The following is a 26091-nucleotide window of genomic DNA, read 5'->3' as shown; positions in this document are numbered from 1 at the left end:
TCTCTGCATCCATTTGCTGAAATGAGCCATCTTTGGTGGATGCCAATAAGCAGCGCAACAATGGAAAATATGCAGGCTTATTGAAAGTACAAACATCAAACATATATCTAAACACACTCGTTTCCTACGATGTATATGTTGAATGGATTGTCAAAATGCAAGTCCAATTTGAGAGAAAAAGAGGACAATAATGCAATGTCTGAATTAATGGTGAACTCATCTTGCAACGAGAACGAAGATGATGCAACTTGATATGACAAAAAATGACAGACCCCACTCCCGGCAACGTCCCCCGCACGTGGACAGGCGCGGCGCCCAAGGGGGAGCAATGAGGGTGACGGTCTGCGTCCGGACGTCAGCCTCACTGAGCCCACAGCCCCCTCGGTTGACCCAGCACAGTCGGACGGGACAGAAGCAGGTAACGGTTGAAGCTCGCCCATACCCTGCGATCCCCCCGGTCCCCCACGCAACATCCTCGGCGATGTCGGATGCCATCAGAGGTACGACCCTGACCGACAGGATGGCGCGCCCGGTAATGCCGAGCCCCCCTATAAACGTCCCCTAGCCAGAGGGAGTAAGGGGGGGAAACTCTTCCTCCTCAAAAAACCGCCCCCCACATCATTCTCTAACTGGGATCGTCGGAGGGGTCGGGTCGAGACCCCGACCCGACCTTTGTGCAGGTACCAAGCCAAGGCCCCCCCCCCCCCCCCCCGTCCGGACGCACAGGCGAGAAGTCCCCGCCCGGAAGAAGTCGCGGCGTCGCCCCGAGTCCGAGGCCGCACCCGACCACCTTAGTAGAGACGAGCGGCGCCCCAAGGAGATTCCCGCCATTCGGACCCTGAACGAGCCAGACGACCCCTCGGGTCACGGCTAAGAAAAAGGTGTTTACATTAACACAACTGAATCAATGGTGAACAATAAGTGCCTTCCATCACTTGTTTTGGTGTTACCAATCAACTCGAAAACTCACAAAGAAGATTGGAGTCTTAACGATTAATCAATATTTCTACCTAAGATTCGATTAGTATCATTCCTCATGCGAGCATGACCATAAAGAGATAGCTAATTAATCGGGTAAAAATAAAATAAAACTAATTAATATAATTAAAAATAGTAAAATAGGAATATTTTATTTTACATAATTATTAACTCTATTTTAGGACTCTATTATGAAGCCTAAAATTTCTTTAATTTTTTTTAAAGAGGCATAAAAAATCATCAAAAATTAATTTTAAAAAAAAAAGAAGTTTTAAGTTTTTTCCCTCAAAAATCTCCAACATTTAGACGATAGATTAAGATCACAAGTCGCCATTATTGTGGTTAAGCTCTTACATCAATATCTAACCATATGTGAGCATCTTAGGATGGAGATGTCCTTTCAAAGACCCGATCACAGTACCGAAAAATTAGATTGATACGTGGCTTAATTACCACTCTACTTTCTATTACGATCATGTGGTGTTTAATGGCTCGCGTGGAGATCTTTTGGGGGTCGATTCTAGAATTAGTGTAAGGTATGCAATCAACGTCGTCCTTTGTTAGTTGATAGGAAACGGATGCAATTGTAGTTATGGGTCAAGTCCTTGCTCATCTCTCCTTTAAAATGACATAACAATAAGAGTAGACTTGTCAATTACACTTTTCTTTAAGAGAGGCCACATATATAAAAGAAAAAAGGTGCTCTCATCACATTGAAAAATTTGGAGGTGAAGTACAAGAAAAAAAAAAAGTACATGCAAGGTTTGTAATATGCTTATTTCGATTCGGTATTTATCGGACCGACAACCTATCAGTACATGAACTAAGATAAATCGAATGGTAAAAATATTTTCTTTATAATTTTTTCAAAGCTTATATATAGTGTTACCAAAGATACGATGACAGTCTAATTTTTTATTAGTATACTATTGATACACAAAATTATGAATCCTCTAAGTGTATATATATATATATATATATATATATATATATATATTCAAATAGTTTTATCCATTATATCATATATATATATATATATATATATATGTGTATAATAAACATATAAAATTATTCATAAACATTTTAATTCCATTCACATCGAAGTAGGACAGAGAAAAATAATAATGTGATGATTTTAGATAGGTTAGAAAAGATGTTATTTCTTAACGAGGGTTGAGGAAGAGAAACATCACTAGTGGTGTAAGATATCCTTGTACAATCTCATGATTGATGTTATAAGATCTGATGTCCATATATAACATAAAAGATTGACCTTAAAATCAATGTGTAAATCTAAAACCTTTAGTTCATGTGCTGAAATCCAAAAGGAAACATAGAAGTGATGCCTTAAAAGTGCAATACTATGTTACAAGAAATTACATCAACTTCTACATAGGACAGGTTGTGACTTGACTTGCAAAGCTGAGGTAGAAGCTTCACCTAATTGATGGTAGGTTTTCTTCGACCTCGAACCCTGAGGTTGGCTTTCGAAAGCCACACTTGTCTACACTTCATCACTTTTCAAGTTCGTCCCCAATAATTGATTGGATCAATGTTTTATGTATAGAAATTTATCGAATGAGGTTTCCAGTCCTCGATCTATGGTAAGGGAGTTCGGTTTTATCTTAAATAACTGCGATCAAAGAAATAATCATTCGAGGAATCAACACCCACATTAAGTTTCTCTGAACTTTTATAGCTTCTCGATCATCACCAAGGTGTTGTTGTTGATAGAGGACATATAAGAATGGGACATGGCCATGCATCTCCTGCGGTCCTCAACCAAATACCTCCGGCCTTCTAGCTCAATCCTCACACTCTCTTGCAGTACGAGTGCGCAGTAGCCACGGTATCTAAGCTCAAAGGTTTGATTTTGGCGAGGGCAATTAGTAGCAGAAACCTCTCATGAATACGTTGGCATGGTGTTGCGGCAGTATCATGGTGTTGGTCCTGTCATTAGCTCGTGACAGTGGATCCACACTGTCATCAGTGCAACCTCACATCAACTGATGTCTTAGGTCTTTTAGTGAAATGACGACAGATCTAAAGGTTTATAGTTTGCAGTTTCTTGAACACAGCCCGTCGAATAATCAACGCAGAAGAACATGCAACCAAGGATTCGTGGTGCATATTACACAGCTACTAAGTCCCTGATTTCCAACGAAGAACACATGGCAGACTTTGAAACATAAGGCAGCTGTAACTCTTTGACAAAGTCGAAGTAATGAGATCGGTCTGCAAGAGACAAGGAAGGTGATCTCAGGCGAACAAACGGATCATGATGACTAGGTGAAGGGAGGGGAGAAAACTGTGTGGTGCAAAGGTCCCCTTTTTTTCCCTTTCTTTTTAATTGCTTGACTGATTCAAAGTTGAGAAATTATTAGATATATACTATTTTTTATTTTGACAAAAAAGGTCGGTGGAATGATCTTTTTTTTAGCTATACCTTCAAAATATATAATCAATATGACAAATAATAATTCTTTTTTAACCCTATATATATAGAAAAGAGAGAGAGAGTCCATCTTGTGATATTATTTGCTAGGAAGGAGAGTCATCGCATACGAAGAACAATATCACCTGATTCAAAAGCTCAGATCATTTAGTCCTATATATAAATAACATCAGCATTCATTGACTGGTAAATAGCCAACAGTGGGTCCTCTTGAAAACAGAGAGAGAAGAGTTTCCAAGCAGTGTGGAATACATCCCACATGAGAGACACAAAGATGGGGAAACCGCTGCGTTAAATTATTGACCAAAGTGTAGGAAAAGACTAGAGATTAAAGCAGTCTAAGTGGAAGCAAGTGTGAGGAAAGCTTGAATGGTGACAAGGTTGCGGTCCCAATATGCCTTGTCTCCTTTAATTCACGTTTTAATCAGCATTATTTGTGTCCAAGGACCACATCTCTCTCTCTCTCTCTCTCTCTCTAGATTGCTACTGCTGATCCCATACACGAGTGGCACAAATAATTTGAAGCCCCTTCTCTTTCTCTATTCTTCTGATCACCAATACTACCATCCAGAAAAGAAGACTCTGAGTGGACGAGAGAGAGATCAAGAGAGAGAGAGAGAGAGAGAGCTTAGTCTGGTGTTGTAGCGTTCAGAAGGGAGAGAAAGAGTGAGAGAGAGTGATCATAAGTCATTCAGATATTGAGGCCTAAGCAATAGGTGAGTTGTTATGAGAAGTAGAGCTATCCAAATGCCTTGCGAAGGTTGCTAAAAGATCTACTTGTGACATCGGTCGGAGAGTTTCTTCGTTATGGCTCATGAATCCCAGTACAGCCAGTTCTTGCTGGGGATCAACCCCTTGACGCAGAGCTTGGAGCACAACCATGATCTCTTAGGGATGTTGGAGATTTCATCCAGGCAACAGACCTCTCACTTCACCGGCGACTTTGTCCACCGAGATCTCCCCGAACCATCAAGTAGGAGGTTTCTGGTGCCAGCTGCCGAGATGGCAACAGCAGCGAGCGCATGGCCGGTGGCCGACGGGAAGCTTTGCTTGCCGCTGTTCAACGTGAAGCCCTCCGATGCGTTCGGAGTGCTTGAGTCCTTGCAACACAGCGTGTCCGGAGACAGGTTGCAGCTGAGAGCGGCAGAACAGCAGCAGCCGATGCAAGAAAGGGAAGGCTTGGCTGCACCACCACCACCACCCTTTTACTCACACAACTCCAAGTACGTGAAACCAGCACAGGAGCTACTGGGTGAGCTGTGCAGCGTAGGAGGGGAATGGAACTCACAGGAGAGATCCGAGAAAGCAAGCCACAAGAAGAAACAGGAACCTTCCTCCTCCTTTCCTTCTTCTTCATGGCAACAGTCCCTGTGCGCCATGAATCATTTGGAGCTCCATAACTTAAAGATCAAGCTTCTCTCCATGCTAGAAGAGGTGATCACTTCCTTCATCCACTCTCTCTGCCTTTTACTTCTAACACAAATCCCTATATGAGTTAGTATGATTTTAGTATCCATCAAGTGTTGTAAAGACAACATGAAATCTTTTAGATTCTATTGCGTGGGACTGCACAAATATTGCACTTTTGGAAACATCAATTCCTCTACTTGAGTTGCCAACCACCACCACCATCCTTCCATCCTTTACATCCAATGGATCTCACCTCTCACGATCTCTATAACCCTAGTTTCATCACAAACAAACAAAAAAAGAAACCAAATAGAATAGTGTTAGAATAGTTTTCTAGTACTGAAATTTTCATGGTAGGGCTACTGATCTATTGATCTTATCGAGTTTTCCTTGGACAAGGATTTATAGCTTCTACAATTAATGTTAATATTTAATTAACTCTCTAAATAAGACATGCTCAAAGAAAAAGAGTAGCCGCAGAAGGGATTCTAGAAATGCTGTCCTCATTACTTTCTCTTTAAGTTGTGGTATACTCGCACAGGTGGGGAGAAGGTATAGAAAGTATGGCGAGCAGATGGAAGGTGTGGTCTCGTCGTTCGAGTCGATAGCTGGGGAAGGTTCAGCTACCGTCTACCTAACATTGGCATCGACGGCCATGTCGAAACACTTCAAGCGCCTCAAGGATGGGATTGCTGGCCAGATCAACGCCGTGAGGAGGGCGATGGGAGAGAAGGACCCGAGTGCACCGGGGATGACAAGAGGTGAAACACCGAGGCTGAAGCTGCTCGACCAGTGCATGAGACAACAGAAGGCGCTTCAGCAGGGGATGGCGCAGCAGCTACCATGGCGACCCCAGAGAGGACTCCCCGAGCACTCTGTCTCGATTCTTCGAGCTTGGCTCTTTGAGCACTTCCTCCACCCGTAAATTTCCTAAACTCTTTCTTTCTTTCTTTCTCACACTCTCTGCTTATGCTGTGCTTGTTTCCATGGCTGATGGAGGGATTGGGTACTGAAGGTATCATCTTGTCTCCTTATTTATCCGTCATTCAGTTCCCAGGAAACAACACTTATCCAACTTTTTTTCTGATATGAAATGATAATTCAAGTATATAGCTTGCAAACTATGATCATATGTATAGCCTGACGGAAAGAGATCAATTTGCAGTAATGGTTTTGCCATGGTAAGATTTTACCAGATCCAACAAGTGTAGCACTTCTAATTTGCACCTTAATTTATGTCAATGCTACATGATCAAGATGTTGGATCTCATACAACATTAAGGTATTCCTTTCTCTTAATTAAGAGAAATTAAGGCCTTGTTAGCAATTAGAACTGTAAACAAATATGATATTATGCATATTTATGTCTGATTGACTACAGTGTCATCAGGTATCCCAGTGATGTTGATAAGATCATATTAGCACGGCAAACTGGATTGACTAGAAGCCAGGTTTGTCCACATCCGCTCCTTTTTCTTAATGGAAGATTCATTTAGTCTTTCTTAGTTTCCAAGCATTCTTTTAAATCTGAATGCATAAACATCATGTCATCCAAGTACATATAGTCTCAAGGATATAATGATGGTGGCATGCATGGGGTTTGGACGTAGGTCTCCAACTGGTTCATAAACGCAAGAGTGAGGATATGGAAGCCAATGGTGGAAGATATGTACGCGGAGGAAACGATGGAATTGGACGACCACTCCAACAGTCCAACCACTGGCCATCAACACAGCAACAGTCAAAACCCTAAACCTAACTCTACCCTTGAACGGAAGCCACTGCCGGTGCAGCTCCTTGACGACTCCGAATCGCTTTCATCCCTCATCAACAGCAGCCATCACGGTGACCAAAACCACTCTTTCAGCAGCAAGACATTACTGCGACAATCTCAGCAGCAGCACCAACACCACCAGCAGATCACCGGAGCCGAGAACTTTAGCGTCGTCGACTTCGACTTCTCCTCTGGCAGCTACGCCAGTGATAACTTGAGGAGCAGTGTGTCACTGACTTTGGGTCTTCAGCAGCAGAGCAAAGGAGGCATGAGCTCAACGTTCTCTGCAGCCTCTCAACAGCCCCTTCTGTTTGCAAGACAGCACGCTGGCCATGGCCAATACGTCGGGTTCTCCATGGTAGATGGGGAGGAGGATCAACCCCTTCCTTACAGGAACTTGATGGGGATCCAAATGCTGCATGACTAAGAAGAAAAGTTGCATCAGTTCAGTTCCCTCCTTACAGCTTTGCATCCCGTATTGATGGTGAAACCATGGCTGAAGTTTCTGTATATCTTGTGTCGTATGACAGGGTCTAATAGTTCGATGCAGTCGTTGGTTTGCACATGTAGGCCATTGAAGAGAACATACAAGGAGACATCGGAAATTTGAGTGGGCAATATACTTCATATCCATCATGATATAAACGTATTTAATTTCTTTGTCTTTTTTTTGTAGATGATTAAATCTGGACACGATGATTTCGTAACTGATTTAGATTCATCAAGTTAATATATATTATTTTTCCATTGGACAGGATGGTGATAGATTTACCCTCGGATTTACTCTTGTTTTTCAACTTCTGTTTCTAACAGAAAAAGAATAGCCACATGAACTATAAAAAGAAAAGAAGAATAATAAGGCAGATGAAGAGAGAAGACAAACTAGATTTCTAGTTTCCTACTAATACTTCCAGACACAAGTAGTTTCGAATAGATTACTCTTCGAGAAAGCAGTTGACAAAGAAAGAAGCACGACATACAACGGACTCCCCCATGGAAACAGCACAAGCTACACAAGTAGAAGATTTCCTAAGAGACATTTAAAGCATTCTTTTGGATTCAGAACATCCCATTTAATTTATTTCCTCAAGCCTTGCCTCAACTTCAAGAAGTCACGACTCCGTGAAAAAGTCAGATGAGTGCCCGATGTTTAGCCTTCGCTGACCTTAGCAAGCTTCAATTCAGAAGTGGTCATACCAGTTACAAATGCCAACAGCAAGTAGAGCGCATACAAGAACACCCTAGCACACGGGATCTGGGTTGAACTTCAATGATTCTCTCCAAATAAGTTCTTTGATGTCCTCTTCGGTATATGATGGTTGTTCAAAATCAAAGCTGAATGGGGCTGGGCTAAATGGTTCATCATTGATGTCATGGAGAGATGCCAAGTATGGATGTTGTAGAGCTTCATTAACTGCCAAAATAAAGTACATATATCAGTATGCTTGCAACAGAACTGCTTGAAGCATTTTTGGAACGTAACCATAAGAAATTGGCATAAACCTGTTATTCTCTTGCTCGGATCAAATACAAGCATTTTTTCTAGTAAATCAATGGCTCCAATGGACATGGTGGGAAACCTAGCACAAAATTCTTGCTTCGGGTATTGAGGAAGTTGCCTCACATATCTACGGGCATTGTCACTTCGAAGAAATCCAAGGCTTGAGTCATCCGGTGACCCTATTAGCTTACCATGATGAAAATTCATTGAGATGTCAGATCATTATGCATAAGAACTTATCTATTAGTTAAGCAAAATGCTATCCGAAAAACAAAGTTTTGAGTAAAGACAATTTCAGTAGGTTTAGCATGTTTTCATGAAGAGAACTCGAGATCTGGCATGGCATGGAAACTTGCCTACATTATCTGAATTCTGAAGTACACAAATGTGCAAACAACAGAGGTACTGTAGCACAACATATTACAGACAGGACTGCCAAGAAACAAGACAAGCAGTAGGGAACTAATTAGTTATCATTGAGGATCACAAATTAGATATTCAGCAGTCAATTATCATTTTATGAACTGGGGAATGCAATGCATCTAAAAGTTGTACCTCGGTTATCAGCCTCAACTGATGGACATAATCTTTTCCAGGAAATAATGGTTCTCTGGTCACAATTTCACCGAGTATGCACCCCACCGACCAGATGTCAATAGAAGCAGTGTACTCTGAACAGTTAAGGAGTAGTTCAGGTGCTCGGTACCAACGAGTGACGACATATTCAGTCATGAAATCTGTCTCAGATGTTGTTCTTGCCAATCCAAAATCTCCAATTTTAAGGTCGCAATTTGCATTCAGGAGCAAATTGCTAGGCTTGAGATCACGGTGCAGGACATTTGCCGAGTGCACATATTTCAGCCCTCGAAGTAATTGATAAAGAAAGAACTGCAAAGATTAACTAGTGTCGTGAAAGCTATAATTGCAAGTTGATATGCCAAAATACCATGCAGCAAAACATTTAAGGAAACAAAGGTGTCTGATAAATTTTTTCAAAAGCCACTTACAAAAGCAAAAACTAAACAGAAGATAGTAAACTAAAGGATATATTGGCAATTTATGTATATAGCATAGCAATCATTGTTTGAGAAAACAATGCCCAACTTTTGGATTCCAATTGTGCAACAAGGTTTGCTACGGATGTAAATAGGAAAGAAGCATTCATCATGTATAATCAAATTTAGAATACAGGGACTATAGCAAAAAAGAAATATCCTAATCTGCAGTAAAATGTTTTTCAGAATGCAGGACAAGATCAAAAAGTCCAATCTTACCAAAGTACAAGGCTCAGAAACTTCTAAATGAAATGGGGGTCAAACAAAACACTTGCATAACTGAAGGGGCAAAACAAATAAAAGAAGGAACATTAGAATAATTAGACAAAAAAAATGTAGATATAGTCCAGATATTATCATGAATCATCTCTATTCGGTAAATGGCACATGCTTTGTCATCAAGATTTTATGAAAAAACTACTTTTTGTTGAAATGTGTATGGCACTGAATACTAACCTCACAATGTTCAATTATGCAACATCAATTATGTGCACGTCTTATGGTAAATTATGCAGAATTTATTTAGTTGCATTCAATATTAATTATTTGCCATTATGATTATTATTTTTCACAAATAGTCTTTAGATCATTCAAGAACAACCGTCGCATGTGTTATTACGGGTCCAAAAACCTTTTCTTTTGGTTGGCCTTATCAAACAGTTTGATAGAAGCAAGACTAAAGGTAATTGGAAAAACAAACCTGCTCTAGAGAAAAATATAACTAGGAGCAAGATGCCATTGGGTTTAGGAGGGCACAGACATTAGTAGATTTCAAAGCTTCACAAAAGGTTACATATGGATTAGGGCAAAAAAATAAGAAGGAAGAAAAACAGGGACCTATAGATGTCTTGGTCAGTTAGGACAATGGTGCGAGGAGAGGGAAAGATAAAAGAACTGTGTTTTAGGTGACGCTATTAGTTTAACCAGGGATATTGCTTTAAACAAAGCTCAAAGGTACGAAAAAACACGTGGGATTTGATTACTCAAGGGATATTGTCCTACACAAAGCTCAGTTGTTGTAGAAGTTCCACATACTTGACACCGACATCACTGCATGTTGAAGTTGTAAATCACTCAATAAGTGAGTTATCAAACAAAAAAATCAACACAATCAGAATTTGAGATGGTGGACACAAAGAACTGAAAATAGGTACAACAATGATCCAAGTGTACAAGTGAGGAAGCATAAAAAAATATTTCAAGGATCCATATTAAGATCCCCTCAAAAATATATCTTCAAGCATATATGTCAATCCTAAGATCCATATTTAATCTACAAAATTCATCATGAGAAAAAATGGATCAGCTAGAATGATATAGATATCATAAACTGGTTTCCTCTCTTAACTAGGTTTTCTCCAGAGGGCGACTGTTAAACACCAAACCTGGCAATGGTCATCTGTCAATGGTTGGTTGGAGCGTATTATCTGATGAAGATCAGTATCCATTAACTCGTAAACAATGTAGACGTCATTGAAGTTTTCTCTTCTTGGAGGGCGTATGATATCCTTAATTGCAATAACCTGCAACATGGAACACTTGTCACAATCGGCAAGTAATATAAAGGCAGTGATGAATATTAAAAATTTTCAACAATTGAAATACATACAAGTACATATTCTCAGAAGGATGAAGAATCTCTTGGGTAAAATAGAATACTTGAAATAACTTAACTGCAACATTTTAAAAAATGAATATTGGAGACCATGAAAGATGCATTTTTATAGTGCCCAAGCCTTTCACAAAGTACATGATCCATGCCTTAAGCATGACAACATTGGACCTGCACTGTCGAGTTGGGGAAGTTACAAAACCTTATGCCTTCATGTGCCTACCTTGTGTCCAGGTGCAAATTGTAACAACAAAAGTTTCAACTCGCTATGCCCGCCTTGCACCCAATGCTCACAGTATGTATGACTTTAGTTGCATTAATCATCATTGTCAAAGGTTTCACATCAAAATAGGGTCATATATGAGCACAAATACCACATCTACATATCAAATAATTACTTAAAAGAGGAAAATTTTGGGTAAAATCAAGCAAATAAAATACCCGTTCTACTTCCATTAAAAAAATATATGAATTATATATTAATTATTAAATTGATACATAAATCATCATGAAAGAAAACAGTGTCATTCCTACCCAGGACTTTTCAAAGGATAGTGAATTCAAAAGAGCCATATAGCTGGGAACAACGGCACGCATATGCCTACCATAGCCATGATCAACCGAAATAAACAAAGAACCAGGCCCACCAAAAGTTAGCCTGCTTGATGCCTATCATTTTAGAGCATAGTTGACCTCTCTGGTTCCTTAGAAATGCATCAATCGATTTGCTTTAGTGCAATATAATCAAAGGTGCTAGACACTAGAAGGCGCCAAAGTGCCAAAATGACTGAGGCGCAAGACACTCGCCCGAGCGAGGTGCTCTCATATTTAAAAAAAATTAAAAAATATAACTAAGGAGAAGTATTAACACACTTGGTGGAGAAATCAAGGGAAAGGAGGTGTAGAAGAGGAGACAATAGTAGGAGGGGAAGGAGAGAGATAGTTATCGCGAGAAGAAGAGGTCGTTGGAGATCCACTCAGCATATGGAAGCCTCTTGTGAGAGGAAGACAATGTCGCCCACCGTTGGAAAAGAAGACATCACTGGAGAGGAAGATGCCACCACTAATTAATTTTTCTAGGGTAAGAATTAAGGTTTCATGCATGTGGGGGGAATTGGGCTCATATTGATCTGGTTCAATCAAACTAGAATCAACGAATCACACCCAATTTGGTTTGGATCAGGCTCAAGTCAATTGGATTTCGTTCAGGCGTGCACCTGAGCACACCAACTGCTTGATGTCTGGGCTCAAGCATACGCCTGGAATCAGGCATGCACTTGCGCCATGCCCAATTGAAGGTGCCTGCCCAGATGTTTTACCAGGTGCTCGGGCCTCACCTCTCCCGAGCGCCCTAACATCTGTTGACTTCCCTGCCTTTAAGTAATCACTTTCATTAGGAAATCAGATAATGATCTGCTATTAAGTTAGAAGACAACACTAAACCTTTCTGCAATCACTTTAAAATAATGTACACAACAAGATTTACATGTTAACTTCTCTAACATAAATAAAAGTAGAGAACACAGGTACCAAGAGCCACTACCATCAGTAAACAAAAAGGAACCAAGTGAAAAGTACTAGAGGAAATATGGATCACCAAGCAGTAAACCTTTCCACATTAAAAGGCATAAACACAGACCATATAGCTTATCGATCATTATTTATTTCTTTCTTTTTTTTTTCAGTGACACCAGGCAGTACAGGTCAGTGTACTGCCTGGTATACCAATAATGCATGCACAACTAGTATCGGTGACCAAGAATTTAAACCATTCTGATAACAGAGTGATCTAACATGGACCCAAGACAGGCCCATCCGAAGGCCGAAAAGAATATAGATCAACAACACCTAAAAGATAATCAACCAATTCAGCAGCACAAGGTTTACATCTCCTCACGATGAAATATGTTGCAATGCCCAAAAACCATAAAAATTATTACTCACAAAATGGTGAAAATCAGAGAAACAAATGAAAGGGCACTACATTTAAGCAAAATCACCCTAAGCAGTGCATCAACGATCAGAGTGAAAATTCATTATGAATCTGAATATGTTTCAGAATAACTGATTATTCACAAATCTTGGGCTGTTTGTAATGGTTTTCTCTGAAGTGGAGAACCAAGCCATTTCAATGGCGGACAGTGATTATGAAGGACAGGTTTATTCTATGTCAAATGATCAGAAAACCTGTTCTACCAGGAGATGATCAATAACCGTGAATAATTCAAGGAAAAATGCACCAGGAACAGAAATGCAAATCACTTGAATGATCTTATAACTAGAAACAACTTGAGAGACAAATAATGACAAAGCCATGTCCACTTCATGCTCAACTTACATTCTCATGATCCATGTGGCGAAGAAGTTTTATTTCCCGTAAGGTTCTTTTGGCATCAATTCTGTTATCAAATGCATTGCCAATCTTCTTTATTGCAACCTCTTCACGTGTCTGAGAATTCACTGCAGCACTAGAAAAAAGATCGAGAAATAATTCCTTTTTAATCCTGCTAAACCAAAGATGGATTTGAAGAATTAAACTAACTCAGCTTTAGCAAAGGACGAAACAAATCAAATTACTACAGATTGTAATCCTGACTCTCAAAATTTAGGAGGTAGTTATGTAAAGCATAGCAATGTAGAAGAAAATAATGAACAAATTGCAAATAAAATAAATAACGTTGGAACCAAAGTTATTTTTTTTCCTAGGAAGCACCTTATAAAGTGGGAAAACGGCCTCAAAAACGGATTCATTGATCTGAACGATATGATGATTTTTATTCCATCGAGCTACTCTAGCTTCGCCGAAGACTGTACAAAAGATGTGTCCATGTGTAATCTTCTTACTCTTTCAAAAATTACAAAGACTGATCGGTTAATCTATACATACCAAGAGAATAGTATTTCAGCCATATGTGTGTAAAATTATTATAGAGTATGGATGCAAGGATTAACAGCATCACCCTTTTTTTCATTTTGGTGGCCCTTGTATCATGGCACTATGGTTATACACTCCAAGCTGATAAATGCTAAGAATCAAGCAGAGGCAATAAGATATCTTAGAACCAAGGCATGAAGTGTAAGTATAGGCATGAGATTCAGTAGGGTGAGACTTAATTTGCACAGAGGTATTTCATAATTAGTCTCAAAGACTCAAATTAATAAAATAACAGGAAAGGGGTGGGTTCACAGCATTAACAGCAAAATAGAAGAAGACAAAGAGGATAAGCAATACATATAGCTACATGAAAATGCAACACTAGTAAATCGATAAGAACAAAGGAAACAGAAAATAAGTTCAGCAAGAACAGAAGGCCATAATAAACATGATTTGATGTTTCAAGTTTGATTAAAAAGATGTTAAAGTGGAATGTTTTCGCAATTTAGTAGCTTTGAGTTAAGAGTGGTGATTTATTTCAGTCATATTAAAAATAAAAAATCAACAAAATTGAGCAAAAGTATGAAAAATATTTTTCATGCATCAAAGTATAGAAACCAAGCAGTAACAGATGCTAATTACTTATGGAAAGGATGGAGATCTTATCATGAAATGCCACAGTCCACATAAGATCAGCCCAAGTCCTCCAAACCCATCCAGGGGTTTGGAGGATGAATTCAGTGATCTATCCATACATCTATCTAATGTATGTGTAAGTACAAGGTATAAAAATATAAGGTTACAGCCAAGGATTTTAATTTCGAATAATATTGCCAGTACCGGGCGGTACCATCGATTGTGGTTGTTTCCGCCCTGTTACCACCCTAAATCGATCGTCACCGTCCGCTACTGGGAGGTATTAGCTGAGGGAGAAGAAAGAAGAGGGAGAAAAAGAGGAGAACCTAGAGATCCGACGTCACTCTCCCTCCTCGTCTGAGGTGACGAGGCCTCGGCATCGTCAGCAACTTTTCCTCATCCGCGCAGGGAGAAGGATCCTTGGCGACGTCGCGGGGAGAAAACACCGAGCATCGTCGAGGCAGGGTTTCTTCTCCCCACACAAGCAGGAGAAACAAGGCAACGAGGCGGCAACGTCGCCTCATCGCCCTTTATTGCGCGGCGAGAAGGAAACGGTTTCTTCTCCCCACCTTCTCCCCGCACGGGCAGAAAGAGGTAATGTCAAAAAGGGCGAGAAGGAAACGGAGGTTTCTTCTCCCCATGCGCCAAAAAGGGCGACGAGGCAATCGCCCCTTTTTCTTTACTTATATATATATATGTATATGTATATGTATATATATATATCGAACAGTATATCGAAATGTATCGCTCGGTATACAGTATCGTACCATACCGAGCGAATCTTGAAACTTCGATACGATACGAAATTTTAATCCTTGGTTACAGCATCATCATCTATATTCTGGAAGTTTTAGAAAAGAAGCTAGAAAGAAAGAAAGAAATGTTATCTCAAATTTCATCAAAATTTCAGGGGGAAACAAGGGATGCAAAGGATAAAAATAAATTGTAAGAAGCATGGAAGCATCGTCCTGTGTGAAAGAACAAAGTTTGCCCTTGTTTAATACATCTACTTCTGATTTTAAGCTGTTGAAATTGAATCAAAATATGTCCACTTTTGCTCTCTCCACGCCTTGGTCTTGCATGGAATCCACCTGGAGCTTGGAATCATTGACAAAATGTAATGCAACAGCAATAATCACAGAAAAAGATGCAAAAAGTGGAATGTGAACATGATAGAGAAATAGAAGAAAAAAGCATAACAAAGCTTAGCAGCAACGATGTACCAAAGAAAAAAAAAGGGGGAACAAACCTCACTGAATTATCTAATGATTAGAAAAGTGATATTGGGAACTAAAATTGGTGCATCTTCATAGTGCCTAAGCCTTTCATCAAGTGGACGGTGCATGCCTCTAGCACAACAAATAACTTGTTTTGTCTTGAGTAAGGCAAGTTATAAAACATGTGCCTTGTTGAACCTACATTGTGTTTAGCTACAGGCATGATTATAACAACAAAACTTGAGCCACGCTATGGTTAATTTTTGACCAAGGTGCATGGTTGTCGCTGTCAAAGGTTATGCATCACCATGGTAAATTCCGATCACAATCACTCGATGTTCATTTCAAATGAAAGCTTACGCACAAAATGAACAAGTTATGCAAAATCTTTAGTTGTCCGATAGTACTGTGATATGGTATGAATTTCTCAAGCACATCATAGAAAGAAGAGCATTTCCAGCAACTGCCTCGTTGCCAATCATCTCAAAGTCAACTTTTTCTTACTTCCCAAATCCTTTCTTTTCGAGGAACAAAAATTCAAGATCGCCCACGAACAATGGGCGTAGTGACTATCTTTGCTGCAATTAGTGCTGCCTCGTGAGTCCCTTAGGATCTGTCTCATTATGACGCCACGTCAATTGAACTCGATACTACAGTCAAAGTTACCTATTCATCTTCCTTTTAATTCTTATAACTCGAACACAAATTAAAAAGAGGAACAATGAGAAGAAACAGAGAACCTAATCGGAAACCGATATCTCCATCGCAAGAAGGGAACTCCTCCAAACCCATAAAGATGGGAGCATTACGACTCACCAGACGATGCCGTAGGCGCCGCGGCCGATGGGGCGGAGCGGGGGGACGTACTTGGCGGTGACCTCGAAGAGGTTGCCGTACACGTTGTACTGCACGTACCGGCCGCCATGCGTCGGGAAGCCCTTGATCGGCCCCTCCCCATGGGGGGCGGCAGCGGGCGCGGAATCCATGCCGAGGACCTCTCCCTGGGATCCTCCGCGCCCTCGTCCTCCTCCTCCTCTTCCGCAGCGATCAGATATCAGAGAAATGGTGGGAAGAGATGATATAGGGTCTCGTGGAGGAGAAGAGGGTAAAGGGAAAAGCCCGTGAGATGGGAGTTGAGCTGCGTCTGCTCTGCTTCGACGGCTGCATCGTCTTTCTTATTGGTCGCTTCCCGTCGCCATCGTCGCCTCTTCCTCGGCGAGTAAGATGTTGACCGGACTGTAGCCAAAGCTGAGACCAGCAGCATATGAAATTACATGGCAGCTTCCATCCTCCCCTGTTTTTGTTTTCATGTTGTGTGTTTCTTGTTTTATACAACAACCACCAACAATAACGCCAACAAACCATTCTGTTTCAACTGATTAACCGCAAATACATAGATATTTCATATAAGACAATATTATTAATTATTTTAAATATATATAAATTCTTTTGTAATTTTAAACAAATATAAAAGTTATTTTTATTCTTAAAAATTAACTTTAGCCTCAATAAAGAACAAAATGAAAAAGAATATGTACATGTGATAAAGACATTAATATTATTTGTACAATAAAAAAGAAGACAAAAAAGATTTAATAGAAATTAAAAATAAATATCTAAATATTTTTAATTTAACTAATGATATTATTTATTGTATAATTTCTAGAAATTTTTTAGGTCTCATCTTATATTTTTTATAATCATTATAATTAATTATCTTATCTCTTCTAACTACACCATCAATACATGTATTTCTTATAGTATAATAATAAATAATTATATATATATTTTTCTAAAGTACAATAATAATGTCATATGCTCCAAAAAAAGGACTTAATTACAAGGTTTTATAGGTGTATATACTTACAAGTATCTTGAGAAGACATGAAGACATAATTTTTTGAGTTGTAGTATAGAATAATTACAATTTACTTATGTAAACATTTTCAAAGATCCACAATATATATATATATATATATATATATATATATATATATATATATATATATGTTTCAGCTGATAGTCAAACAATAATCAGCTGACAAGTATTATATATAATACTTGTCAGCTGATTATTGTTTGACTATCAGTTGAAATTTTAATTGTCATGAATACCTTTTTCTTGACTTAAATATTAATAATATTTTAGTAATAATAATTTCACGAAAATAAAAAATAATTATACATATAAATTTAGTTTATATAGAAAACGATGATAAAACGGATGAAGTCCATCTCTCTCTTCTCGTCTGTGTTGGGAGGAGGGAGAGGAAGGCTTCTTGTCACCAACTCGTCTTTTACTTGCTGTTGTCTCATACGACGCCTCTTTTCCTGAAGGAAGCCAGGGAATAGAGATGTAATGTAACAGTAGAAAGAACTGCAGTTGAAAGCTCCCAAGATCCCATCTTTAGCAGCCAAGCCATGGAGAGGCACAGATGCAAGCTGTGCTTCCGCCGCTTTGCCAATGGTCGCGCCCTCGCCGGTCACATGCGCTCCCACCACGTGGTTCCGGCGAGAGCACCCCGCCCCCTCCCCTCCCCCTCGCCCTCTGCCTCCTCCTCGTCTCCCCTGGCCGCGACCACCGCTGAGGCGGAGGAGGAGGTGAAGCCGTCGGCGATGTACGCCCTCCGTGAGAACCGAAGGGAGAGCTTCTTCTCCTCCGCCGCTGCCGCCTTCCAGGACCGCGGGAGCGACACTGAGTCGTCCATCCGCCGCTGGCCCAAGCGCCGGCGCCGCCTCCCGGCAGAGCCCCCAGCCGCGGATGAGCCGGTCAGCTCCGTCTCCGACGCATCCACCGACGAGGACGTCGCCCGCTGCCTCATGCTGCTCTCGCGCGACGCGTGGTCCAAGTGCAAGGCAGAGGGGCGCCACACCAACGGCTGGGATGAGATCGAAGGAGAGGAATACGAGGAGGAGGAGGAGGAGGACGACGACGTCGAGGATGGGATCGGATCCAGATCGAGGCGGCCGAAGAGCAGATTCCAGTGTGGAATGTGCCGGAAGGTGTTCCGATCATACCAAGCACTCGGCGGCCACCGCGCAAGCCACAAGAGGGTGGGGGCGAATTGCGTTCCTGCCTCCGCGGGAATGCGGATCCACGGCGAGGATTCCTCCGGCACCACCGCAGTCCACCATGACGCAAAGCTCTGGGAGTGCCCCTACTGCTACCGGGTCTTCGTCTCCGGCCAGGCTCTCGGTGGCCACAAGAGGTCCCACCTTTCCTCCTCTGCTGCCGCCACCGCCTCCACCTCTCCTGCCGTCCCACTTCTTCGTCCACCCTCGCCCTTCACCTCCGGCGCCAACAACGACACCAACAGCGGCATAGATCTCAACCTCCCAGCTCCAGACGATGAGGCGGAGCTCTCGGTGGTCTCTATCGCAACAGAGTCCGCACGCAAATGACTTCATCTCGCCACTTAGATCACCTTCCATTACAGAAAAAGACGCCATCTTGAAGCAATTCGAGGCAAATTCCATTGCAAGCAACACCAAACTCCACCCAAAATCTCATCTTTTGAGGTGGCCACTGGGAACGAGGATCCAATTCCATTCAGCTGATATCAAGTTCCGATTTTTATCGCATTCTTTCGTTGTTTTTGTGCTACAGTTTGGGTTTTATGAGCTATATAAATCTTTCTTCAGCAACTAGTGGATAGCAAACTAGCTGGACTATAATCAAGCAAAAATTTCCTGTAATTAAGCAAGGAGTGAAAGCCTGGTGCTCCGTAACTGAGTCAAGAGGAAGAAGATGGGAGAGTGGATTTGGAAGCACAGGCGCAGTTTCCAGCTGTTGTCGGCTCTCCTTGTGTCCATTCAACTGGGTCCCCTGTTTTTGTTGTTTCTGATCCCTAATGGATGTACTTCAAATAATGATCAAGGACTCTCCTTGTTGAGTGACACCTACCGTTCAACTCCTCAACCTAGCTCTGTGAAGGAAAGCCACAGTTTATTACCATTCTTTACGACGATACCACCTTCTTCCCCATTTGTAAGCTTGCTTTGCTTTGGACAACCTTGCAATGAATGGCTCAAAGGAGTCTCTTCGATGGGGGATGATTCCTTGGGAGGGAATCCCCAACTCATCATCGTTGCGGCTTCTCACTCTGACCACGAGGAGTAGCGGCTCTTAGGAAAGTCAACTTAGGGAAGCTGAAGGCCAAACTACTGTATCTGCTCCACCTCACAAGCTCAGAGCCAAACCGTTCTTCTCTCACCTGCACCTACTACCGTGCGATGAACCAAGCTCATCTCATCAATGTAGTAGGATTCGAATGAAAGATATGATTACAGTGTATGGTTGTCTCCAACTCCAGATCAGGTGTAATCCGAAGAGTGCCTAAAAATGCGGCCTTTGGGTTGGGAATCGTTGAGTGACGGGCTTCGAGATGTCGGCCACTTGTGGTGGAGTCAGCTTTGCGACATCAACTGCTCCTCCCCCCAAACCACAAGTTGAAAGCTCGCAATGGATGGATAGCCTGTGCGCATCAGATCTCGGATCAATTGCCGAGATAAATGGCAGCCTCAGAGCTGGTCCATGGAAGCAAAGCATGGGATGGAGCAATGACAATCTAAGATATGATGACGAAAACTTTCCACCCACCATTATTAATGATAATAATAAGAGAAATAAGCCACATAATGCTGCTCAATTCATATGGAAAGACCAATAAAATTTGGGCCATTTTGCTCAAAATAGGTCAACTCTAACATTGAATGGGAAAGTTGAGTTATGGGTCTCCATTTCTATTCATCCTTATTGTATTGTCCTTTGGGTTTGGGGGATTTGCCCTCCATTACTTGTATTGCAAAGAAAACCTCCTTATGTTTCAGATATTATCCTATTTCCAAAAGCCAAATTTTATGCAATTCCCAATAATTAAACAAAATGGGGACCAGCTTGTAAATAATATAAGCATAATAGATGAGTAACAAATTTTGCATTTATATTTGTAAAGTTAAGATTTTTTTTTGGTACAATACTAAAATGATTTAATTAATTGGATTATAATAGGAGTTGTTTTTGATATGAGGGCATTTTGATCATTTGAAAAAGATAGAACTCCTTATAAACATTATGGAAACAATAGAAAATAATGGAGCTTTTCCAAAAAATTGTTATAAAGTTTGAAAAATAGTAATGTCCCTCTAAATATTAAGATTCTCCACATATAGCTTGTTGTTAAGATCAATCCAAAGTAGATTACTTGTATCCATAATTACCAATAATTAGTTTAAACATTAAAATTAGTTTTTTTTTTTTTAAGAAAACAACATGCCTTTACTGTTCTTACCATTACAACAGTCTGTAGAAGGAGAGATCAGTATCCTAACAATTAAACAACAAGGATAAATAATATATATTCATGGTAAAGTCAACTTTACAGCAATAAAGATGGAAATTGCGAACTTTGGAGGGCTACATATGTAATCATATCCAAACCATTCATATAAAGAAATAGGTAGGTTAGCTATGAAAGATTTCGATTATTAATTGGGTTCCAATCCAAAGAATAAGAACAAAGAAGTGATTGTTGATCACAAGATCCTGAATCGAATGCCTCCTCGACCAACTTATTTCTATTTCTTAAGTGGTGAAATTTCTAGATAATACGCTAAGTATAATAGTGATGTACTGTACGCCACAAGAACAATGTTCAGGTTGCAACATGATGCAGAACTATGACGAGCAGAGAGGAATAGTTGCCATCAAAGATGCAGCGTTAGGTCGATCTCCTCGTCACTTGCGTTCTTGGCATCCGTAGCCCCACCGAGATCTTCCTTGGATGCGAAGCTTGGGTTTGTGGAAGTCGATGGGGCTTCCATCCTCGTGGATGTTGATGGTATTTCCGTTCTTGTTTGTGCCATCTCAGGCCTCGTCGTGCTCGGAACACCAGCAAATCTAGAGTGGTAGGACCTCTGCAGCCCAATCCTCCATAGCGCCTCATCTCTCGACACATGATCACCGTAGGGAGAAGCGAAGAAAGGCTGCTTTGAAGTGTGCCTCGTCGTGACGTAGCCGTGGAAGTTGTAAGGTGGATGATAAGGTTGGTGCTCGTAAGACATCTGCATAGGGAGGTTCGTCTTTGGGAGCAAAGGCGGAAGATGTGATTGGTAGCCGGAAGGCCTCATCATGGGGAGGTCCAGCTTCGGGGACAAGGGCGGCACGGGGCGGGCCGGCATCGGGAGCAAGGGCGGAAGATGTGGTTGGTAGCCGAAAGGCCTCAGCACGGGGCGGTCCGGCGTCGGGAGCAAGGGCGGCGCGAACTGGGCTCGGGCTGCGTGCATGGAAGAGTAATGGGGTGGCACAAATGACGGGTACGGGAGTATGGGGACAGGAGCCTGGTTGTCGTAGAGCCCCCACAAGTTCTCCAATAGTCCGGCGGCGTGGCGCTCCCTGCGGTGGCCGTTTTGGTGGCCACCCAGGGCTTGCCCGGTTGTGAACGTCCGGTCACAGTACTGGCACTCGAAAGTCCTGTTCTCCTCCTCTTTGTTCTCTGGTTGATCTGCCAATCCAACCCTCCCTGCTTCATCTTCGTTCGACATTTTGATCTGCAACGATTCGAAACCCTACTGGTTATCCACTGTTTCATGATTCATACACCGATGAAAATGAAAGATTTAGGTCAAAAAAGTACGTGCTAAATGCATGCAGCAGCAGCACGTAGGTCGGAAGTATAAGAAGAAAAATGTGGACACTAAATAGTGATGAGAGACTGAGATGAAGCAGAAGATCAAGAACAAAGAGAAAGACGTACCGCTGGTGATGATGCAAGTCCACTGGAATCGTATTTGATGGGCGAGATGTGGTTGCAATCACCTCCTTTTATACTTTGGGATCGATTATGGTAAGGTGTCTTTTGCTGCATGCCAATAGAAATCTGACAAAACATGTCTAGATTGAAAGAAGATTTTTACAGCGAAGATGGGAAATCTTTAGACTATGGATTGTAAATGTGGAAGCTGTTCATTCCTTCAACCATGCATTCATCCCCTTTCAACAACTAATGCTAGATTGTCAATTCTGCAAATGGCATATGGAGACAATTAAGATTACTTTTGGGGGAGTTCTCTAGTTGGTGCTTCTTTCAGTCATGTCTTTAACTCTTTTGCACCATTTTTTGACTTTAGAAAGATGTTTATTTAAGTAACTATGTGTTATTTCCAATTTAGAAATACTACAAATGTATATATATATATATATATATATATATAGTCCTAAACTAAAAAAGGAATTTATAAATCCTTGAAAAATTTGGAAATATAACATTTACTATTATAAATTTTAGCATAATATATATCCTTAGAAATGTTGAGATCCTTCACATATATTAGTGCCACATTCATATGTTACTATAAAAAATATTAGTTTATCTGAGTTGATATACAATTAATTAACTTACTTTAGGCGTACATGCAAGTTTTTAGAATTTAAAGTGATACATGTGTTAAAATTAAATTATTAGGAGTAAACATAAAAAATATTGATTTTGGTGGGGTATATAAAATATTAAACATTAAAAAAATTTAATTTTGAATGTTTATAATTAAATTAATTTTAGGAAGTTATATTATCTATTCAAGATTTAAATTTAAGAGTCTATAAAATATTCGATAGCACTAGGGTAAATATTAAGAAATCAACTTAATATGTATGCACAACGATGTCAAACTGAAGAGATACATGGAGTCATCGAGGTGTGTAAATTTGAATAATTTACGTAAGAAGTATCAAATACATGAGATGTATGAGAGTATCAACCAATGATGACTTGAACGACCTACACAGGTGGTTCAAGCATAAGTGATATATGAGGTCATTGGATCATGTTAAGTTGAACCACCTACAAAAGGGGTGTGAAATGCAAGATAATCACAATAGTATTATAGCATGCCTACTTGAACAACATATGTGCCACTAATTGAAGATTCATTCCAAGCTGATTTGAACCACCCATGTAGGGGGTGTTAAATAGAGGAGATGCGTAAGGTTCTTGAGGCATGTTGAGTTAAACAACTTATATATAGGATGTCGAATATTAGAGATGTGTGAGGATATCAAAGCATGCCAACTTGCATAGTGGGGTGTCAAACATAAGAGAGATATAAGGGCATCGGGCATCGGGCATGTTGACTTAAACTATCTATTTGGGAGGTGTGGAATGTAGGAGACATGCATGGTTTCAAAGTATGTAGACTGGAATAATTTATGTATAAGGTGTTGAACACTGAATACATGCTAGGTCATATGTTGATTTCAATTGCTTGTATAGTAGGTGTGAAGATGCACAAGGGCATCAAAGCATGCAACTTGAACTTAATAGAGGTTGTTATACTTGATTATCATAGCATACTAATTTAAATCACCCATAAAGGTGTTCGTTGTAGGAGACACATGATAATGTGTCAACTTAAGGGTGTTACAAGGAGACTCTTATATAGGTGGTCTCAAGTGTATGGACATGTGAGAGTGTTAATGCATTCTAGCATGAATCACCCATGTAAAGGCTCTTAGATGTAGGAGACATGATAATTTTATGTCGTGCCAACTTAAATTGGTCATGTTCGAGGTGTCAGATCCTACATATACATGAGATCATCCGAGCATATCGACTTGAATCATCTAGATATAGGGTGTTATATAAAAGATATGCATAAAAGTTAGGGCATACTAGCTTGAATCACCCACATAGGGAGTGTGGAGCATAGTGCACATACAAGAGCATTGACACGTGCCTTACATGAACTATCTATGTAGAAGGTATCAAATATAGGAGATACATGAGGCGTTTGAGGTTGAGACTCTCATAATGCTAAATTATTACTATCAGAGTTGATTATCAATCCACATCATAGAGTTGAGCCAACCTGGCCCACTTCCTAAATGTCATTGTATCTTTAGAAACATCTGTTCAAGGAAGCAGCTATTCATTCATAATGACTTGTCTTAAGTCCCTAGCATCATAAGTGTCACATAGGAACCTAGCATTTAGAGTGTATTCGAGGTGGTGACTACTATAATACTTAAATTAGTTTGTGATCGTACATGAGTATCAAAATAAAATTTTAGCTCTTAAATCATACATCAGAGGTTCTATTTATGGAATGATGAGTAGATATTCTAAAGATAAAAAATATTCTAACGAATATTCTTCGCTTCAGCTCACGTTAATTAAGAGTCTGATTATAATTTACTTGTCGAGTCGTAATTGGTGGGAAATATCAATCATACTAGAACGAAATATTGATCGACAAATATCAACTAATCAAAACAAACAAAATACTAAATATACTAAGAAAATAATCTTTAAAGTGCAAATTAAATTAAACAATCTTTAAATTACAAAGAAAAGATATTTGTAGCAACGAGTAGGTACTCACAAAATGTAGATTAAATTTACATGGATGCCTATAACTCTAGTTTTGGTGGTTTCTTCTCACTTCTAGTTAAGTGTTTAATGCGACAACTTATATACCTAAGTCGATATAACATTCACTCTACACTTTTGGCTAAGTTTCCCTTATTACGAAGATAAGATTATTTGGCAACAATGAAACTTATTCTCTTGATCACTGATATTGTTGCATATTTATTAGGAGAGATAGATGCAAACCGTAGGGGACACCTCCTTGCTCTAGCCTTAGTTCATCGATCATACTAATATTATTGGTAATTTATGATGAGATAAAACATGGCATCAGATTTCTTTTTCTATGTCAATTGCTTTCTTGGACGTTGTTGTTTCATCTCCTTATAAGGAAAATGCATCTATGCTTGGATGACATATTTCCTCCCATTTTAGCATTCTCTGCTTCCTCCATTGTTACAGATGATACAAACTTCATTGGTTAATGAGTAGCTTATTGGGCATATATTTTTTTTTTTCGGAAGATACTCCTTTTACATATTTCTCAAAGGATATCTCTATTTACCATAATCCCTAGAATGTGCCCCTAAAAACTAGAGCAAATATATTATATACTCTATGAATTAGTCCATAGGATGAACAAGTTATTGAAATTATAAATAATGTCTAAAATATTATAATATTTCCAAAAGCTAAAATTTTATGTAACTACCAAGAATTAAACAAAAATGAAAACAACTTTGAAATAATATAAGAAGAAGGCTAAAGAATTATCACGGGATACTTAGATGTGATTGTAGCAAATACGGGTAAATTGATAATGGATGAGATGTTAGGTAACTATGAATCGTTATTATACACTCGACTAGCATAATAGATGGGCAATGAATTCTGAATTTATATTTGTAAAGTTATCGATGGATATAGATTTAAATCGGATGAACAAAGGATAGGGGATTTGATCAAATTCAAGGGAAACATAGATATACACATTTTAAATTGCATATTTCAATAACAAATAATTATGGATGATTTTTAAGAAAAGTCCTTTTTATTTGGATTTTTTTGGATAATACCCTTTATTTAGATTCTCTACAAATAATTTATCGTTAACATCAACTCAAAAGGAGATTATTATTAACCATGATTATCAATAACTAGTTCAAAATTTAAAATATAAAAATTACAATATGCCCTTAATATTTTTACCATT

The 26091-nt window shown here is 39.8% G+C and overlaps 3 protein-coding genes across 5 annotated transcripts; 2 read left to right on the top strand and 1 right to left on the bottom strand.

The window, feature by feature from the left end:
* The first annotated feature begins 3978 nt into the window (after window positions 1-3978).
* On the top strand, window positions 3979-7281 carry LOC135634555 (homeobox protein BEL1 homolog). 2 transcript variants are annotated; one of them, XM_065144923.1, is made up of 4 exons: window positions 3979-4867; window positions 5385-5764; window positions 6225-6294; window positions 6454-7281. In XM_065144923.1, the coding sequence occupies exons 1-4, from the start codon at window positions 4241-4243 to the stop codon at window positions 7042-7044; spliced, it is 1668 nt and encodes a 555-aa protein (XP_065000995.1). In that variant the 5' UTR covers window positions 3979-4240; the 3' UTR covers window positions 7045-7281. The 2 variants fall into 2 exon arrangements, with proteins under 2 accessions (XP_065000995.1, XP_065000996.1); XM_065144924.1 differs by having other exon boundaries at window positions 3980-4867; window positions 6234-6294.
* Window positions 7282-7525: 244 nt separating this feature from the next.
* LOC135634556 (mitogen-activated protein kinase 2) lies at window positions 7526-16758 on the bottom strand. 2 transcript variants are annotated; one of them, XM_065144925.1, is made up of 6 exons: window positions 16330-16758; window positions 13124-13289; window positions 10559-10696; window positions 8674-9006; window positions 8121-8304; window positions 7526-8031 (listed from the first exon to the last, which is right to left on the bottom strand). In XM_065144925.1, the coding sequence occupies exons 1-6, from the start codon at window positions 16497-16499 to the stop codon at window positions 7859-7861; spliced, it is 1164 nt and encodes a 387-aa protein (XP_065000997.1). In that variant the 5' UTR covers window positions 16500-16758; the 3' UTR covers window positions 7526-7858. The 2 variants fall into 2 exon arrangements, with proteins under 2 accessions (XP_065000997.1, XP_065000998.1); XM_065144926.1 differs by having other exon boundaries at window positions 13124-13253; window positions 16330-16756.
* A 990-nt stretch (window positions 16759-17748) lies between these two features.
* On the top strand, window positions 17749-19498 carry LOC135634558 (zinc finger protein ZAT1-like). The gene has a single exon (XM_065144927.1). The coding sequence runs from the start codon at window positions 17935-17937 to the stop codon at window positions 18913-18915; it is 981 nt and encodes a 326-aa protein (XP_065000999.1). The 5' UTR covers window positions 17749-17934; the 3' UTR covers window positions 18916-19498.
* The last annotated feature ends 6593 nt before the right edge of the window (window positions 19499-26091 follow it).

Source organism: Musa acuminata, chromosome BXJ3-4 (assembly GCF_036884655.1).
Source record: "Musa acuminata AAA Group cultivar baxijiao chromosome BXJ3-4, Cavendish_Baxijiao_AAA, whole genome shotgun sequence".
NCBI lineage: Eukaryota > Viridiplantae > Streptophyta > Magnoliopsida > Zingiberales > Musaceae > Musa > Musa acuminata.
This window is presented reverse-complemented; position numbering and strand designations above follow the sequence as displayed.